The sequence below is a fragment of the Vipera berus genome (assembly GCF_964194415.1).
Source record: "Vipera berus genome assembly, chromosome: 7".
Classification (NCBI taxonomy): domain Eukaryota; kingdom Metazoa; phylum Chordata; class Lepidosauria; order Squamata; family Viperidae; genus Vipera; species Vipera berus.
In genome coordinates this window covers 78,689,736-78,708,695 of record NC_138209.1, presented here as the reverse complement: position 1 = coordinate 78,708,695, position 18,960 = coordinate 78,689,736, and the positions used below count along the sequence as shown (strand labels likewise).

Below are 18,960 nucleotides of genomic sequence, written 5' to 3'. Positions count from 1 at the left end.
GTTGTTGCATCCATTCCTGTACACTTTTAAATTCCTATTCAAATGCACAATATGATCGTGGGCACCTAATGTTTCGCACCCAACTAGCTAGTTGGCTTCTCTGCTTTAGGGCAGTGTTTGTTTTACCAACAAAATTTCTTGTTGTTGTTTCCAAGAGGTATTGTGGCATTGTACCGGTGTGATATTTAAAGCCATAGCAGTTTACCTTCAGTGAAAACCAAGTTCATATCTTTGCTCTGCTTTTTCCCCCTAATCGACTCTGGCTCTGTCTTATTTAACACTAGGCTAGAGTTGAGAACTCTGTATGCAACATTTCTGCAATTTTCCCCGGCTCATCTTGGCAGTCAATCTGTGAATCAGCAAGTCCACCGGCCCAAAAGTATTAAGAGCCTCTGATGCAAGATGTGAACATCTGGAACCAGTTATGCGACCGATGACTGGATGGTCCTGACCAACTCCCTCTGTAGAAAAACATTTTTTTTAAAAAAATAATACTTAGCAGGTCTCCCTAAGTGGTGGTGATTTTTTATCTTGCAACTGAAGCTATGCAAATATTCTGAGGATACATCAGGAAGCTGTGGTTCAATCCTAGGTAGCGGCAGATATTTCTCTCTCTGGATGCAGAATGAAAATATCTGCTCTGAGCTCCATATAGGCGCCAGGAAGGGCAGCCAGCCAGTAAATGCTCAGCTCCACTCTTACTGCAAGGGATTACAGGGTCATTAAAATAAAATAAAAAAATGAAGACTATACAAGGCTGAGTTAAGTCTGCCTTGTAAAACTACCAAGAAAAACTGATCATGTGAGCAAAACAAAGACAGGAGCCAGAAGCCAAGAGGAATCTGAAGCAATCTTTTTTTCCCCCTAATTTCTTTTAGTCCAGAAATGGCTCAGTTGACAGACAGAAATAGTCATATGGCTACTACATCAGAATCTTTGATTGATTTTTTGCTGCCACTTGGGGTTATTTAGATTCTGCCAAACAGATCTTGTAATAACCCACTGAAATGTTGCTTCTTACCAAATCTGTTTTGCTTCCCTCTTAAGTGAAATTTGAATTAATAGACCTGATTTTTACAGCTCCCTGATTATCTGTTCTCTTTAATAAATCATATTGTATGTATGTATGTATGTATGTATGTATGTATATAACACAGCAACAGGTATTTAAGGCCTAAAGAGACACAAAACATAGCTGACATTACTAAACAGTTTTAGAGTATGTAAGAGCAAAGAGAAGCAGTTTTACAAACCAAGGGATTAAAATCTTCTAAACATGCTCACATTGAATTATTACATTATTTATCAGCTTCTTCATAGCCAATTTTTAACCAGAAAAAAAGAAGCTCCTTTATACATGCGTTTGCAAGGCAATTATGCCTTTGTCAGTTTAAAAGGACAGCGGCAGCCCAACCTTTTAAAAAAAAGGATTTAAAAATCTTTTTAAAAGGGGGTTTCTTTTTAACAGAGCATTTTTCAAATCAAACGGTGTCATCGAAGATTTACCATAGACTTCCCAAATCTTTGAATATGTTTTTTTGTCACTGCTTTATCGTCACGCAGCCATATTTCCATGTTTTTAATCTACAAACAAGTATGTTTCCTTCGGACTTTAAAAAAAAAGGAAATACAGGCTTATTGTTTTGCGTAATTAAACTGACCACCAGTTCACCACTTTTTCCATTATTATTAAACAAATCCAATATTTATTGCATACATAATTCTTCAATATAACATCTATTTAATTATATATGTATATGTATATATAATGAAATATAATGCATATTCAATTATGTATATTCAAAATAATTACATCTAACATTAAATACCTCTTTAATGGCACACAATTATCTGTACTTGTCTCTTTTTTTTCCTTAAATCACAACATATTTGTCAGCTGTGCAGTGATCAGACTGAAATTCAAGACACCCGAACAACCTAATTATAGAAAAGGGAACGGTTTTTATTTCATTTTTAATATTTCTTCAAATGCTAAGAGTTTTAATTTTAGCAGAACATGCTTTTTTTGCACAAAAGCAAACCTCTACACAGCATGAATAAAAACAAAACACTTTTTACATCCTACATGATCACAATTTCGAACTGAAATCCACACTAATTGCGGTGGTGTTTGGGTTTTTTTGGTAGAAGAGTTAGGAAACAAATGAAGTATTGCGTCCTGGTGTATACTGTGATTTGAAAAGTCAGAAAATATCTTTATTTGAATCAGGGCTTATCTTTCAGCTATAGGACCCAACGCATCGTAAATGGGATGACACAATTAAAATATACATGATGACAATGATTGGTGGATTCCTAACAGAAAACCGTAATCTTGAACCGAATACACTCAAAACCGTAGAGATGATAGTAGATTTTATAAGGTGCTCTCCTAATCTACCACCTCTTACAATCAGTGGTGGGATTCAAATATGTAAACAACTGGTTCTCTAGGTGGACGCCACTTCCGGAAGTCCATTCTGGGCCTGGACAACAGAAAATTAGCTACTGGTTCTGCCAAAGTGGTGCGAACCGACTGAATCCCACCATTGCTTAGAACATTAGCCAACACAGTATCAACAGGAGAGACCTTCAAATTTCTAAGTTATATCATCTCCAAGGACTTGCGATGGACACCTAACATTAGAACCATCATCAAAAAGGCACAACAGAGAATGTTCTTCGTAACGTCAACTCGAAAAGCTCAGATTGCCCAAGGATCTGCTGAGACAGTTGTACAGAGGAGTTGTTGAGTCTGTCATTTACACCTCCGTAACTGTCTGGTTTGGCCTGGCAACCAAACAGGAGAGGGAGACAAGACTTCAACGGATAGTTAGGACTGCAGAAAAAATAACAATGTCAGGCAGCCTACCTTCCATTGAGGACCTGTATCCCACACAATGGTCTTCCCAGTTGCAATGCGTGGCTGTGAAAGTTGGACCATAAAAAAGGCTGAACACCAAAGAATTGAAGCCTTTGAACTATGGTGCTGGAGAAGACTCCTGCGAGTCCCTTGGACTGCAAGGCCTTCAAACTGGTCAGTCCTAGAGGAGATCAACCCTGACTGCTTTTTAGAAGGCCAGATCCTGAAGCTGAAACTCAAATACTTTGGCCACCTAATGAGGAGGAAGGACTCACTGGAGAAGAGCCTAATGCTGGGAAAGGTGGAGGGCAAGAGAAGAAGGGGACGACAGAGAATGAGGTGGCTGAATGGAGTCACTGAAGCAGTAGGTGTGAGCTTAAATGGACTCCAGAAGATGGTAGAGGACAGGAAGGCCTGGAGGAACGTTGTCCATAGGGTCGCGATGGGTCGGACATAACTTCGCAACCAACAACAACAACAATCCCACACAAGCCAGAAAGAGAGCCAAGAAAATATCTACAGACCCCTCACATCCTGGATGTAAACTGTTTCAGCTTCTTCTCTCAAGACAACGCTGTAGGGCACGGGTCCCCAACCCCTGGTCCGTGGACCGGTACCAGGCCACGGCATGCCAGCAACTGGTCCACACAAACAAGCAAAGCCCCATCTGCCGGATGCAGGCAGCACACAAAACCACACACTCTCCGGTCCGCGGGAAAACTTTTCTCCACGGAAGCGGTCCCTGGTGCCCAAAAGGTTGGGGGCCTCTGCTATAGGGCATTGCACAAAAAAGCAAATGGACACAAAGACAGTTCCCCCCCATGCCATCCCTCTGCTAACAATGAATTCCCACAACAAGGAGAGAAGCAACCTAGAACTAAGGAGGAATTTCCTTAGCAAGTGAGGACAATTAACCAGTGGAACAACTTGCCTCCAGAAGTTGTGAATGTTCCAACACTGGAAGTTTTTAAGAAGAGACTGGACAGCCATTTGTCTGAAATGCAATAGGGTTTCCTGCCTGAGCAGGGGGTTGGACTAGATGACCTCCGAGGTCCCTTCCAACTGTTATGCAAAGCTTTTTGATGCCACCCTAACCTCTCCTCTTTCAAATATCTACAAGATTACAAAGATGAGGGATACATCATACTACTTTAGTCAGCAATCGTTTTACACATTTGATGGCTATTTTATTTTTTGCCACAGCTATTAAGATTTTCCTTCAAACAACAATGGGTCTAAATTTTCCAGATTGTTAATTGTCCCATATATCTCCCTTGGTAACAATCCAAGAAAAGTTTATTAATTTTTGATTGCACAAATATTCCTAAATAAGCCCCCAACGTAACCAACATTTTATTTTACTTTGCTTTAGGATAACTAATGAAAATTAGACTTCATCTCAGCCAGTTGACTTATTTTAGAAAGCTTATACATTTTCCTACTCTCTAATATGGTTGTTTTATTTTGTCGTGGTATTTTCTTTGTGTCTTTGTCTTTCCGTTTGTCCCTGACTAGTCATAAACCTAAAGTCCTAAGGTTATACACAAGATTTATTTTTTTTTAAAAACCCAAAGTTAAGATTTGGTTTCACATTTGAGAACCTTATTTAAAATCAAGGTATATTTAGGTTTAAAGGCCTAAATACAGCGTTTAATAAAAAAGAGCCTTGGTGGAGCAGTGGGCTAATGCCTCCTTAAGTAACCCCAGCTGCCTGCAATTAGTGCAGGTTCGAGTCCCACCAGGCTCAAGGTTGACTCAGCCTTCCATCCTTCCCAGGTAGGTAAAATGAGGACCCAGATTGTTGGGGGCAATTAAGCTGACTTTGTAATAATGCCGCTTGGTGTGTGTGTGTGTGTGAAAGCCCTAATAAGCAGGCATATACATAGAATGAAGGCTACTGCTAAGCTTGTAAGCCGCCCTGAGTCTTCGGAGAAGGGCGGGATATAAATGGAATTAAAATAAATTAAAAAATAATAAGTAGACTAGGTCTGTTTGGTAGTTTTTATATAAAATCCGGGTTGATTTGTGCTTTACCAACTGCCCAATTAGGATAATTTTTCTTTGCTGCACATACTTATACTCAGTGCTTTTTTGGTAAAAGAAAAAGGTGCCGGAACTCACAAATGTCATACAACCAGGGCTTTTTTTTGTCATAGAACGCTCAGAACGGAGTTCCGGCACCTTTTTTGGATGGAACCTTGTAGGGTAGGCAAGGCGGGTTGTATGACATGTGTGTGAGTTCCGGCACCTTTTTCTTTTACAAAAAAAAAGCACTGCATACAACCCACCTTGCCTACCCTACAAGATTCCTTCCAAAAAAGGTGCCGGAACTCCGTTCTGAGCGTTCTATGACAAAAAAAGCCCTGCTTATACTAGAACAAACAGAAACAGTCACAAATTTCTTAAGTCACTTTTTTCAGTTCCATTGTAATTGCAGGTGGTCACTGTTGTAAGTCAAGAACTACCAGTAGTAGGAAGAAAGCGATTGTATCGGGGAAAGCGTTACTGAAATCTTAAACTCCATCTTATTTGGTAAAGTTTGCCTGAGTTAAAGAAAGAGAAACGGAAGGGTAGGATGAGTGTGTATTGTCAGCAAGGTTAGCAATTTCCCAGCAAGATCTTCAGAAAGTATTTCTGGGAAGTGAGCAAGGCAACCCAGAAGACACCTGGATAACTAACTCTAAATTATAAAATGCTATTTAACACTGTTGTCAATAGTACTTTTAACTGTGTGTTCTCAAGCAAGACTTTTTATGCTGTTTTCTTCATCTGCAGGTGAGAAGTGAGATGTCCAGCTTTAGCAGAAATTTGGGGGGGGGGGAATCTGAATAGCTATTTTAGACAGACCAAAGGATAGCTTGTAAGGGATTCTTAGCAGTTATTCTCTATGATCTCTAAATGCCATCAAATATGTGAAAAAATATGCCACAGGAAAGGATGCAATGGTATACACAAGGAGTCACCACCTTTGGTGTCAACTATCCAATTGGCTTTTCCAGAAAAAGAAACTCCTGGGACATGATTTTACCAAGAGTATAATACTTTACTGGAAATTTACATTAGCAGAGAAAAAGCAAAACCAGCTCTGGTTTTCCCACTCAAAAGCTTACTTAATTAAACAATAGATTCCCTCGCCCCCATCCACCGGGTGTTCACATTGTCCAATGTAATAGTTCTTCTTGTTATGGGAAAAGTCCACTTCTCCATCGAGTACCTTCGTTAGTGACCTTGGCGTTATTGTCACCAAGCTCTCAAAGACACTTCAGTTGCCTAGAAGATACCACCCCTTCCAACTTTGCATACCAAAATCTTGTCAAGCTATGAGCATCGAGAAAAAGTAGGTGAAAGGGCAAATCAGTCATGACACTTGGCAATTTTTAAGACTTCTGGACTTTAACTCCCAGAATTCCTCAGCCAGCATACCAGAGCTGGCTAGTGAATTCTGGGAGTTGAAGCCCACAAGTCTTAAAGTTCCAGGTTTGGAGACCCCTCGAATACACCAATATAGCCAGAACATACAAGAGAGGGTTAAAATTAATCACTAGCATTCCTTCACACAACTGCCACACACAGACACACACACAATTTTGCCAGCATAAAGCGTCTGAGGACCACAACTAATCACAGCTTACTGACGCAGTGTCAGAGGGGACAAGACCCCTGCAAGTTTTGAGTTATGCCTCAGTTTACCCAAAGGCATACAATCCCTTTGTTTGTGTATTGTCCTGCACCACTTAGAAAACACATTGAACACAGCTTTTGCTTGGAGGAAAGAAGACACACTGACAATTGTGGAAATGGCTGTTTCAAGCACTGAAGCAAACTTGCGGCAATAACTAAACCCTTCTATTTGCACGCAGAAAGAGAAGAAAAATATATAGTTATTTTACAGCTGCCAGCAATAGCCAAATGACAACTTTTACAATCTCTTTCACTTAGAAGCCGACTGTTATGTTTCCATTTCTCTTGGCAAGGAAAATGCAGCATTTTTTTTGACCCTTAGATGTGGCCATTAATGGCACTTTAATGAACTGCTGAATTCCAGCAACAGACAACAAGGGCTCTGAAAACTGCATTAATTGGCCACATCTATTGCAAAAGTACATGGTCTTCTCATTAGATGTTTCTTGTGTCCGTTCTCAAGAAAATATAAAATGCAGAGTATCTCTAGAAGGAATCTTTTAACTAAATCAAGATAGAGAAGAACCCAAATTCCATGCAAACCTACAAAAAGCCACCGGAGTGGACAGCTTATAAATCTAAAAGAGGGAATCCAGCTATTCTCCAAAGCCCCTGAAGGCAGGACAAGAAGCAACGGATGGAAACTAACCAAAGAGAGAAGCAACCTACAACTAAGGAGAAATTTCCTGGCAGTTAGAACAATTAATCAGTGGAACAATTTGCCTTCAGAAGTTGTAGATGCTCCATCACTGGAAGATTTAAGAAGAGATTGGACAACTATTTGTCTGAAGTGGTATAGGGTTTCCTACCTGAGCAGGGGGGTTGGACTAGAACAGGGCTTTGCAACCAGTGGTACGGGTACCACCTGTGGTACATTGGCACCTGGCAGGTGGTGCGCGACCATCCTAGAAAAGTGGTAGCGGGGAAGGGGAGTGAGCTGAACCGGTGGCAGCACCGCACAAGCCTGAGCGAGAGATGGCTGGAGCTGCAGGGCTGTCAGGGCTCAGCAAAAGCGCCCGGTTTGGCACTTCTTCGGGGCTGTCGGGGCTCAGCGGAAGTGCCAGGATCAGCGCCAGGCTCCAGTTGGAGCTCGGCGCTGATCCTGGTGCTTCTGCTGAGCCCAGAAGAAGCACCGATCAGCTGGAATGTTGCAGCATCTCCAGGGTCTTGTGATTTACATTCAGATGCTTGCCAACTGATTCCTATTTATGACGGTCAGAGTGTCTCAGGGTCATGTGAAGTGACCAAAACCTGCTGCAACCACCCAGCAGATGGGGGAGGGGAATAAAAACCAAACAACCCCCCCCCATCCCACCTCCGCTGCCAATCCTCAACAGAAATGCTCAAATGAAAACCTCGGACAGGAGGAAGAGCACCGCCGGGCGGGCAGGCAGGTGTCTTGCTCAGCTGTGGCTTTGGGGGCACTTTTTTCAGTGCCATTATAACTTCGAATAGTCACTAAACGAACTGTTGTAAGTCGAGGACTACCTGTACTTCATCACTTTTTTCCTTTTTTTTTTGGTCATCAGGTTTTTGACACCTTGCTAGGCGACTGGTGGTACTTGGATGTCGCCATATCCTAAAAGTGGTACAATGGGTGAAAAAGTTGAAAACCCTGGACTAGATGACCTCCAAGGTTCCTTCCAACATTATTATTGTTGTTGTTGTTTCTTCAGTGGCTATGTGATAGGACAGGGCTGTTGCAAGCTGTGTAGATTTCATTTCACAAAACTTCTTCAAACCACAAATAAGCCCAGTCATAGCAGCTACTCTCTTAAAACACTTCAGCCTTTCCCAAAATTATATTCGGTAAAAGATATGGTTCCTTTAATATTTTTTGTACTCCTGCAGTTTCTGGAAATCAAATCCAAAACACTGCACAGCCCTGAAATATACCAGAATATTTTAATTAACAACCTCGAGTAAGCAGCGATGAGAAGTTATGGCATGTGAACGCTTTCCAGAGCGCATATATATTTTAATATTTCATTCCTCGCGAGTCTTTCCAAGCTAATATCCCAGCATGAATCATTTGGTTAGTAACTATTGTTAAGTCCTGCATTATTCATCATTATTTTCAAAGTGGCTTTTAAATAAATACACAATAATAAAAGGAAAGATGACTTATTGACGCAACAGAGAGATCGTCTGCGTGCGTCCCGTTTCTTCGTAAGAAAGGGAAGGACCGTCGACTCTCAACAGCCATTTTTAAAATACCAATACCATTCAATAAATGTTGTTTTTAGGAAATTTAATTATTTGTCACAAGTGCCATCCGTGGCAAGTTTCCGTGGGAAGGTTGTAAACGGCTTCCATTTGAGAAGTAATTGATTCCATTTTTATCACTTGTTCAAGTTTATGGGCCGGTTCTCATCCAGCAAGATCATAACATCTATTTGCAGCAAATTACGCATTGTAATTCCTCACTGAAAAGCCGTAATAGAAAACGAAAAAATGCTAATTTATGCTGTAAAGGGAAGCAGAAAATCATAATCATTCATTGTAAACATTGGGAACTAAAACCGCTCTTGCAAATAAATCATAAAATAGAATAAATAAAGGGAGGGAAGGCGGAGAGGCAATTACAAAAGGAAAAAATTTGGATTTCTAATTAGGAGGCCAACTGATAACCATTTGAAATTTGCTGTTGCATTTCTGCAGGAGGAAGATCAATACTCCCCAAAAAAGTAAATATTAATTTTCTAAAACTATAATTTACATAATGTCAGAAGGGTTTTTGCCAAAAATCTTGTCTCTGAGATAGGAAAGGAAGAAGAAATATATCTGATTAAAGTACACATCCTTTAAGCTATATATCTTCTCTTACAGATGTTCTAACTAGCCCTGTAGATGAATCCATAAGCACCTCTTCAGGTTTCTCCACACATTTAGAACCTTTTGGACACAATGATGTCTTGTCAACCATATTTTCTCCTTAGCCTTCTTACATTCTTGCATACTCTCGCTTCAGTCCATTTCTGGAAACTTCCTCAGAAATGGCTGCTGTCTGTGGAGTTCTTTCCCTTCGGTCCATTTCTAGAACCTTCCATACAAGTGCTGCTATCTGTGGAGACCTCTCCCCTCGGTCCATTTCTAGAGACTTCCTCAGAAGTGACTGCTCTGTGGAGTCTTCTCCCTTCGGTCCATTTCTAGAGACTTCCTCAGAAGTGGCTGCTATCTGTGGAGTTATCTCCCTTTGGTATATTTCTAGAGACATCTTCAGAAATGGCTGCTATCTGTGGAGTTATCGCCCTTCAGTTCATTTCTAGAACCTTCCTGAGAAGTGGCTGCTATCTGTGGAGTTCTCTCCCTTCAGTCCATTTCTAGAACATTCCTTAGAAGTGACTGCTCTGTGGAGTCCTCTCCCTTCGGTCCATTTCTAGAACCTACCTGAGAAGTGGTTGCTATCTGTGGAGTTCTCCCCCTTCGGTCCATTTCTAGAGACTTCCTCAAAAGTGGCTGCTATCTGTGGAGTTATCTCCCTTTGGTATATTTCTAGAGACATCTTCAGAAATGGCTGCTATCTGTGGTGTTATGGTCCATTTCTAGAGACTTCCTCAGAAGTGGCTGCTATCTGTGGAGTTATCGCCCTTCGGTTCATTTCTAGAACCTTCCTGAGAAGTGGCTGCTATCTGTGGAGTTCTCTCCCTTCGGTCCATTTCTAGAACCTACCTGAGAAGTGGTTGCTATCTGTGGAGTTCTCTCCCTTCGGTTCATTTCTAGAGACTTCCTCAGAAGTGGCTGCTCTGTGGAGTTATGGTTCATTTCTAGAGACTTCCTCAGAAGTAGCTGCTATCTGTGGAGTTCTCTCCCTTCGGTCCATTTCTAGAGACTTCCTCAGAAATGGCTGCAATCTGTGGAGTCCTCTCCCTTTGGTACATTTCTAGAGACATCATCAGAAATGGCTGCTATCCGTGGTGTTCTCTCCCTTCGATCCATCTCTGGAAACTTCCTTAGAAATGGCTGCTATCTGTGGAGTCCTCTCCCTTCAGTCCATTTCTAGAACCTTCCTTCCCGGGCTCATGTGATCCCCTCTTGCAGTGTCAATGGGGAAGCCGGATTCACTTAACAACCATGTTATTAACTTAACAACTGCAATGTTTCAGTTAAGAACTGTGGCAAGCAAGGTAGTAAAACTAAGCAAACCTCACTTAACAACTGTCTCACCTAGCAACATAAATTTTGCGCTCAATTGTGATCGTAAGTTAAGGACTACCTGTACAGAAGATTTAGCAGCAATATTGTCACTGCAAAGGAGGAACCGGTTGTGTCATTTGTTGGCTGAACAATCTGTCAAAATCTTGTAAGCCAAACTTCCCGCTTAGAGTTCTTGCAACGAAAATACCTCAGAATCAAAAAGCATATATTAATCAACAGCCTGATGAACGTGCTCCTCTACCAATTAATCTGATTGCAAATCAGGTAATGGAAGACACATTAAGACATCAGCTATGTTTATTTTGCAGAAATACGTGGAATAACAAAGCCACAAATTTGCCATCTTGAAACTCTGGATCTGTGATAGCACAATGGTGCTTTGATAGGGTTGAAGATCTTTGTGTGAGTAGCTGGGGATCCCTCACCAACGCAGGCAAACATCCCCACACATGAACATGAAAGTATTTTGTGGCTCACACCCATCCCAAAGTTTCACACTCCATTTGTGAGGAGTTCCATTCTGGAGGAGAAAACGAATACGGCAGCTGCCCTAAGAGAACGAGACTTCTTTCATCCATATTCCTGAGCCTACACGACAACGCAGAGTCTGCTGTGATTGAAATCCGTCACCACAAATCACAAGTGGTGATCGGCTTACAACTAAAAGGGAGCACAAAATTTCCAGTTACCATTTGTCAAGTGAATTTTGCCCCATTTTACACTTTTCTTGCCCCAGTTGCTAAGTCAATCGCTGCAGTTGTTCACCTAGTAACACGGCTGTTAAGTGAGCCTGACTTTGCTTGTCAGAAGGTCACATGACCCCACGACACAGCAAGCGTCTTAAGTACATGCCAGTTGCCAAGCAACTTAATTTTGATCACATGACCGTGAGGATGCTGCAACGGTCGTAAGTGTGGAACTCTGCATGACTTTGTATTTAACGGTTCTGGACAATACTGTTTTAAGAGAATTTGTGTTGCCGTTGTTGGCTGTTATCAACAGCAGAACATGAATTGGCTTTCTGTAATTTTACTGCTTGCCTCATTAGAGATTCTGTATTATATTAAACCCAATCTCCAGAGTGACATATTGTACTATTGATATACAAAAGCATAATTTTAATGTTACTTCCTTGCAGTGAAGAACCATCCGCTGCTACACAATACACAAATGGTTTCTGAGGGGGAAAAAACATTTGAAATTTGTTGTGCCTAGCACTACACTTTCTCTATAGTGGTCTATTATTTTCATGGTTAATGGTTGAGAAGTGATTTATTATGAAGTGTGAATTCAAGATTGTTGGAATAAATTGTGGCTGGATAATTGAGTCTGGCTGAAATTGGAATGAACCCACTTGCTTTCTTTTTTCAAGAGATTTACTAAGTGTGTACACACAAGCATTGCCCATGTTTTATGACATGCGTAACTAATTTCATTTTAACACATGCGTGTAAGATTATAATAAGCCTGAAAAATCAGTACAGATAGTCCTTGACTTGAGCCCCAAATTTTTGTTGCTAGGCAACAGTTGTTAAGTGGGTTTTACTCCATTTTATGACCTGTCTTGCCACAATGGTTAAGGGAATCAGTTGTAAACATGGTTGTAAAATGAATCTGGCTTCCCCGTTGACTTTTGCTTGTCAGAAGGTCGCAAAAGGAGATCATGTGACACCGCAGCCGTCATAAGTATGAACCAATTGCCAAACACCTGTATCTGGATTACATGACCATGGGGATGCTGCAATGGTCTTAAGTGTGAAAAATGGTCATTAAGTCACTTTTTTCAGCCCCAAAAGTGCTTTTTCAAAAGGCAACTGGACTTTATTTTTCTTTGAAGACGCTTCACTTCTCATCCAAGAAGCTTCTTCAGTTCTGACTGGACTTTCTTTGTTTTTCCTTGAAGACATTTCACTTCTTATCCAAGAAGCCTCTTCATTTCTGACCGGATGGTGGATTTATATTCCTTGTAAACAGCTGGAACATCTTCAAGGAAAAATAAAGAAAGTCCAGTTGCCTTTCGAAAAAGCAACTTTGGGACAACCATGACCTGGATGACGGAGAATCTCCATAGACATCTACTGGTGGGTTTTTTTGTATTTTAATTTCAGGTATAATCCCGTAGGCAGGAGTGAGATCTGGCTTGGGGTCAGATTTTCCCTGGATTCCTGCGTTTCCATTCATCCTTCAGCACCGCAAAGTCTCCTTGGATTGTGACGAAGAGGAAATCTGCAATTTGCAAGCCTACATTTCATTCTCGAACTTTTAGCCACAGTCAAGTATTTATGATTTATATCTCTACTTTCTCCCCATAGCCTTAGCATCAAATATAAATTTGGAACCTGTTTCTGGAAATGCTACTTTTCGTCTCTTTAGCTGCAATAATGAATACCAATAACAGTTTCCTATTATGTGTAGTAGCAAAATCATAGATCACCGTACTTCAGTTTTGCCTGTAAACCACGGATAATATCTTTCTATTTCGGAGAACTGGTGTCTGTTTCCTCTAAATTGCGCTAAAAACTACAATTTTCTTTTCATGTGTAGCCATTCTATAGCTTTCAAACATGATCAAATGAAAATGGACAATTTGAGGCAGGGGGGGGGAAACCCTACGGTACTTAATATCAATGCTACAGTTTAACTCCTTGCACATATATTCAATTTTTACAATGACCGAAAATCTGATTCCCTATTCCCCACAGATCAACATCCATAAATAGGATGCATAACACTTACATATTTTGGAGTATGTATAATCACTGGGCATTCTTTAACTCAAAAATTTGGTGGAATATGCAGAAGATCTTTAAGCAAAGGATAAAGTTTTGTCCGCAATTGTTTTTGCTGGGCATAATTACAGATGCTACTGTTGTGGACATTAAGTTGATGTTGAATTTAATTACAGCAGCAAGACTCTTAATAGGTCAATATTGGAAAAAGGAGGAACTGCCGACTATAGAAGAATGGACTCTAAAGGTTTCTGACCTGGCGGAAATGGCAAAGATCTCGGCTTACTTGAAAGAACGTTATATTATGGAGTGGAAAAAATGGATTGATTATATTCAGAACAAATATGGGACTAAAAAGTTTCATTTAGCATTTGAATAAGTTTTCTTTTCTTTTTTCTTTTTTTTTCTTTTTATATGTAACATTGGTATTGCTTGTAGTCATTTTATATGAGCTAGAGGGCGATAGAATTAATAGTTTATTGTTTTTAACATATGGATGTTTATGATTGTTCTTTGTTTTTATACCTTGTACTTAGCTCTGGGAAGTGGGGGGGGGAATGGGGGGGAGGGATAGGGAGGGTTAGGTAGGGGTGGGGGGAGGGGGGGATTGTTAAAGATAAAATGTACTGTAAAACTTTTCAATAAAAAAAAATACAGGAAGCTTCTTCTAATGTTGGGTTGATTGACAGAAAGCATATGATAACAGGCATACACTGATAGATTTAAATTTGCAGAGCTGAAGGTTGATTGCTGACTGTGATAAAACTAATGTATAATGGAAATAAATATATGTAATGCCCATTAAAGGGCTCAACACTGAGCAGCGAGCAAGGAAAGGAGATGTGATGTGCCTACAGTTAGTTAAAGTATTTGTGAATAAATATAAAACAAATGATTATGGCCATACCAGATGTGTTTTATTGGGGACGTGAATGCCCGCATACAATTATTTGCAGGTGATAAGGATTGTTATAGGGGAAAAAGTCTGGATTTATCGCCCGTAGTGCTGGAGGCCAGGGCAAGAACTAGCAGGCAGAGGTTTTACAGCAAGAATCTTGATATGAGAAGGCATTTCTTGACCAGGAGGACTATTAAGTAGTGCAACAAGCCTGCCTCCTAGAGTTGTGAGTGCTCCATCACTGGAGGTTTTCAAACACAACTTGGACAGCCATTTGTGTGGGAAGATCTGAGGATCCCACTCTACAATTTTATGTTAGCTGTGAACGCAAATAATTTACAGGAAATGGCAAACAGTGTGGTGCAACGAGGAGTACGGATATGAAAATTAACGTATCAATGATCAAGGTAGTTGTGTTGACAGGGAAAATTAAGTCACGATGCAGGTCACCCATAAATGTCGAAGAACTAAAGCAATTAGATGAAGGGTAAAGTTTATTAAACGCTGGAAAATGGGGAAATTTCAAGGCATGTAAATGTTAGAAGGACAGCGCCTGGCATATTGTCACTGGCAAAAGAATAAAAATGTTGGCGTATGCTGTCACGGCGTGCTTCTGCCCACTTTGTGCACTGAATGCACAAAGAGGGCATTTAAAAGCCTGCGTGGAAAACAAGAAATGAGTCAAGAACGAATGGAGCTGGATGTAGGTGGACCAAATACAAAAGAAAGTTATCAGCCTGAAAGAAATATTCTTTTTTAAAAAGTTTTTATTGGTTTTTTCATACAGTTCAGTAGTACTTGTTCAACAAATGTGTTGTATGAGTTTATCATTTGCCAATACAAATTTAATTCCTAATCCTTTATTCTTTTCTCCAGCCACCGACAAAATAACTCCCAAGTTTGAGAGTATTCTGTTGCTTCTTTTTCTTTCAACCTCAAAGTCTATCCATTTCCGCACATTCTAGTATTTTTTTTAATTATTTCTTCATTTTTTTAATTATTTCTTCATTTTTAATTATTTCTTCATGGTATTTCTTCATTTTTCCAATATTGTGTGAATATGATTCTTGCCGCTGTTATCACATGTAGAATCAAGTACTGTATATAGAGCACGCAATCTGGGCGTCCTCCTAGATTCACGACTCAGTTTTGAAGATCACATTGGAGCCGTGGCTAGGGGGGCATTTGCACAGATTCGTCTTATATACCAATTGCGCCCCTTTTTGGACCGAGATGCCCTACGTACAGTCACCCACGCACTCGTTACCTCCCGTATTGATTACTGTAATGCTCTCTACATGGGGCTGCCCTTGAAGACCACCCGGAGGCTTCAGCTGGTGCAGAATGCAGCTGCACGGGTTGTGATGGGAGCACCCCGATACTCCCATATTACATCCCTCCTGCGTGAGCTGCATTGGCTACCAGTTGCCCTCCGGGTGAGATTTAAGGTGCTAGTACTCACCTTTAAAGCCCTACATGGCTTAGGTCCGGGATACTTGCAGGACCATCTGCTGCCGGGAACAAATTCCCATCGTCCAGTACGCTCACACAGAGAAGGCCTCCTCAGGGTACCGTCAGCTAGGCAATGTCGGCTGGCGACCCCCAGGGGGAGGGCCTTCTCTGTGGGAGCGCCAGCCCTGTGGAACCAGCTCCCCCCTGAGCTTCGGATGGCCCAAGATCTCCAATCCTTTCGCTGCGGCCTCAAAACACACCTGTTCCACCAGGCTGACCTAGACTGACAGGCATTTTAATTAATTTATATTTAGTATTTTTAATTCATTTTTTAAATTCTCTAATTTTTTATTGCAATGATGTTCTCAATTTCATTTTATCTTGATTTATGTACTTATTATATGTTTTATTGTTAGCCGCCCTGAGTCCTTCGGGAGATAGGGCGGGATATAAATCCCATCAATAAAATAAATAAACAAATATGCTTTGAAAAGATAATCAAGCAATGAATCAGTGAACACCTAGAGACAAACAGTCATTACCAAAAGCCAACATGGGTTTGTCAAAAACAGATCATGCCAGACAAATCTTATTGCATTCTTTGACCAGGTGACAAAATTAATGGACCAGAGGAATGTTGTGGATATAATTTACTCGGTCTTCAGTAAGGCATTTGATAAAGTAGACCACAATCTACTACATTTTCCTTAGCTTCTTGTAACATTTTCAATTTGATTCTAGCTTTCTTTCCTTGCCAAATAAATTTCAGAATTAGTGAATTTAAGTCATCCAAAAAAAATTCTCCAGTTTTATAGGTATCATTTGGAATAAAAACAATATTTTTGGTAATATATTCATTTTCACTGTAGCAATTCTTCCTAACATCGACAGTTGCACGTTTTTCCATTTTTCCAAGTCCAGTTTTATTTGATTCAGTAACTTTATATAGTTATCTTCTTTTATCGTTGAACATCTTGCTGTTAGATATATTCCCAAGTATTTAACCTTTTTGACTATTTGTAATTCTATTTTTTTCTGACTTTTTTTTGTTTATCTGTAAGATTTTTAATTATCACTTTTTCTCTGTTTATCTTCAGTCCTGCTATCCCTCCTAACTGTTCTATCTTTTCCAATAATTTAGGGATTGTCTCTAAAGGTTCCTCTTGAATAAATATGAATGATATGGATGAATAAATATCAAGCCATCTGCAAATGCTTGCAGTTTATAATTTTCACCTTTTATTTCTAGTCCTTTAATTGCTGTGCCTTGTCTAATATTTCTATTTAAATCTTCCAAAGTTAGGATAAATAACACTGGAGATAGTGGACATCCTTGTCTTGTACCTTTTCTTATCTCAAAGTTCTCTGTATAATCTCCATTTACAATCACTTTTGCTGTTTGTTTGTGGTATATTGTTTCAATCATGTTTATAAAGTTTTGTCCAAAGTCCATTGTTTTTAGTTGTTGGGTCATAAATTGCCAGGAAACGTTATCAAATGCCTTTTGAGCATCTAGAAATACTAGTGCCAATTGTTTGCCTGGATGCATTTCATAATATTCCAATATGTCCATTATAACTCTTTATTTTTTTATTTCTCTCTTTGGTAGAAATCCATTTTCATCTGGATGTATAAATTCAGATATAATTTGTTTGCATATAAATATAAAAAACAATACTATAAACTTTTGGAATACCCCAAAATTGGGAAACTCTATTATGCATCAGCACAACAACAACAACCAAAAAGAGGAGTAGCTGTATACGTCAGAGACACAATAGACTCTAAAATGATTTATTCAGATGAAGAAGGAAGAATTGCGATGGTAGAAATATTTTTACATCAAAAACAAATACTTTTGGTAGCAATATATGCACCAAACAATAAACAAGAAGAATTTTATCAAAATCTGCATAGAAAAATAGCATAAATGGAACGCCAAAATATTTGGCTAGTAGGAGATTTTAACGCAATAGTAGATGGTGTTAAGGAATTTTGTTGTGCAGAGGTTTTTTGTGCTACCAAAGAGTTGCACAGACAAGGAAGGATACTGAGAGCAGTAAGAGTCACACAAGAGTACACTGAGTTGTAAAAGCAAAAAGTAGTTTACTTTAGAGGTGGTGTAAGAATAAAAATGCACAGTCAAAAATAAACAGTCCAGGTCATTCACAATAGCAACAGTCCAAGGAGTAATCCAACATACAAAGTCTTCTTACTGGTCCAGAGGTCAATACACAGTTCAGGTTTATAACAGTAACAGAGCAAAAACAGTAATAGTAGAGAGCAGTGAATTCAGAGAGAGAAAGAAGCTACGTTACTAGCTCCCTCTTATGGCTATGAGAACACTTACACACCCATTGGCCAATTAACATCTTAAAGACATAACATCATGGTTAATATATTTTCAAGCCAACATTGTAGGCTAACACCATATGCCTAACAGATGGGACATTGGACTATAAAAGTAGCAAAAGAGGGAAAAGAGGAAGAAAAAGATTACCCAAGACTTTTTTTTTAGCATGATAGAGGAAATTGGGGTGCAAGATATTTGGAGAGAAACTAAGCCAGAAAAACTACAATACACATTCTATTCAAATAGCCATAAATCTTGGTCCAGAATTGACATTTTGGATGACACCTGAATTAAGAACCAATGTGCAGGAGACTGAGATACAATTAGGCACATGGGCAGACCACAACCCTCTGACATGGAAAGGAATGCAAAAAATCAAGATGGACCTTGAACCAATCCATATTAAAAGAAAAAGAATTTATAGAATTAGCAACAAACGAAATGTAGCTTTTCTTTCAAGAAAATAAAAAAGAAGATACAACATTACAAAGTGCATGGGATACAGCCAAAGCATATTTTAGAGGTGTAGTTATAACATATATGGCGGAAAAAAATAATAAAGAAAAAAGACAACAACATATACTGTTAAGGGAAGAATTCAAAAAACTAGAATTAGAACTACAAATAAATCCACAAAAGAAAATACTGAAAAGACAAATGGAAATAAATTAAACTTAATGGAATTGGAAAAATTGGCACAACAAATTAAAAGAGCAGAACAAAACTTTTTTGAAAACACAAATAAACCAGGAAGATGGCTAGCCTACGAACTTAAAAAACAGAAGGAGAAAAAAAACTGATTAACAATTTAGTAGACGGAAAAAGC

At 39.5% G+C, this 18,960-nt stretch overlaps 1 protein-coding gene across 1 annotated transcript in view; it reads right to left on the bottom strand.

The window, feature by feature from the left end:
- Window positions 1-285: 285 nt before the first annotated feature.
- The window catches only part of LOC308670820 (uncharacterized protein), a gene marked incomplete at its 3' end in the record, with an annotated part of 30,943 nt that continues 12,268 nt past the window's right edge, over window positions 286-18,960 (bottom strand). Inside the window, exon 2 of the mRNA XM_081332565.1 lies at window positions 286-461. Coding sequence (XP_081188691.1) covers window positions 286-461 — 176 coding nt within the window. The remainder of the gene's footprint in view (window positions 462-18,960) is intronic.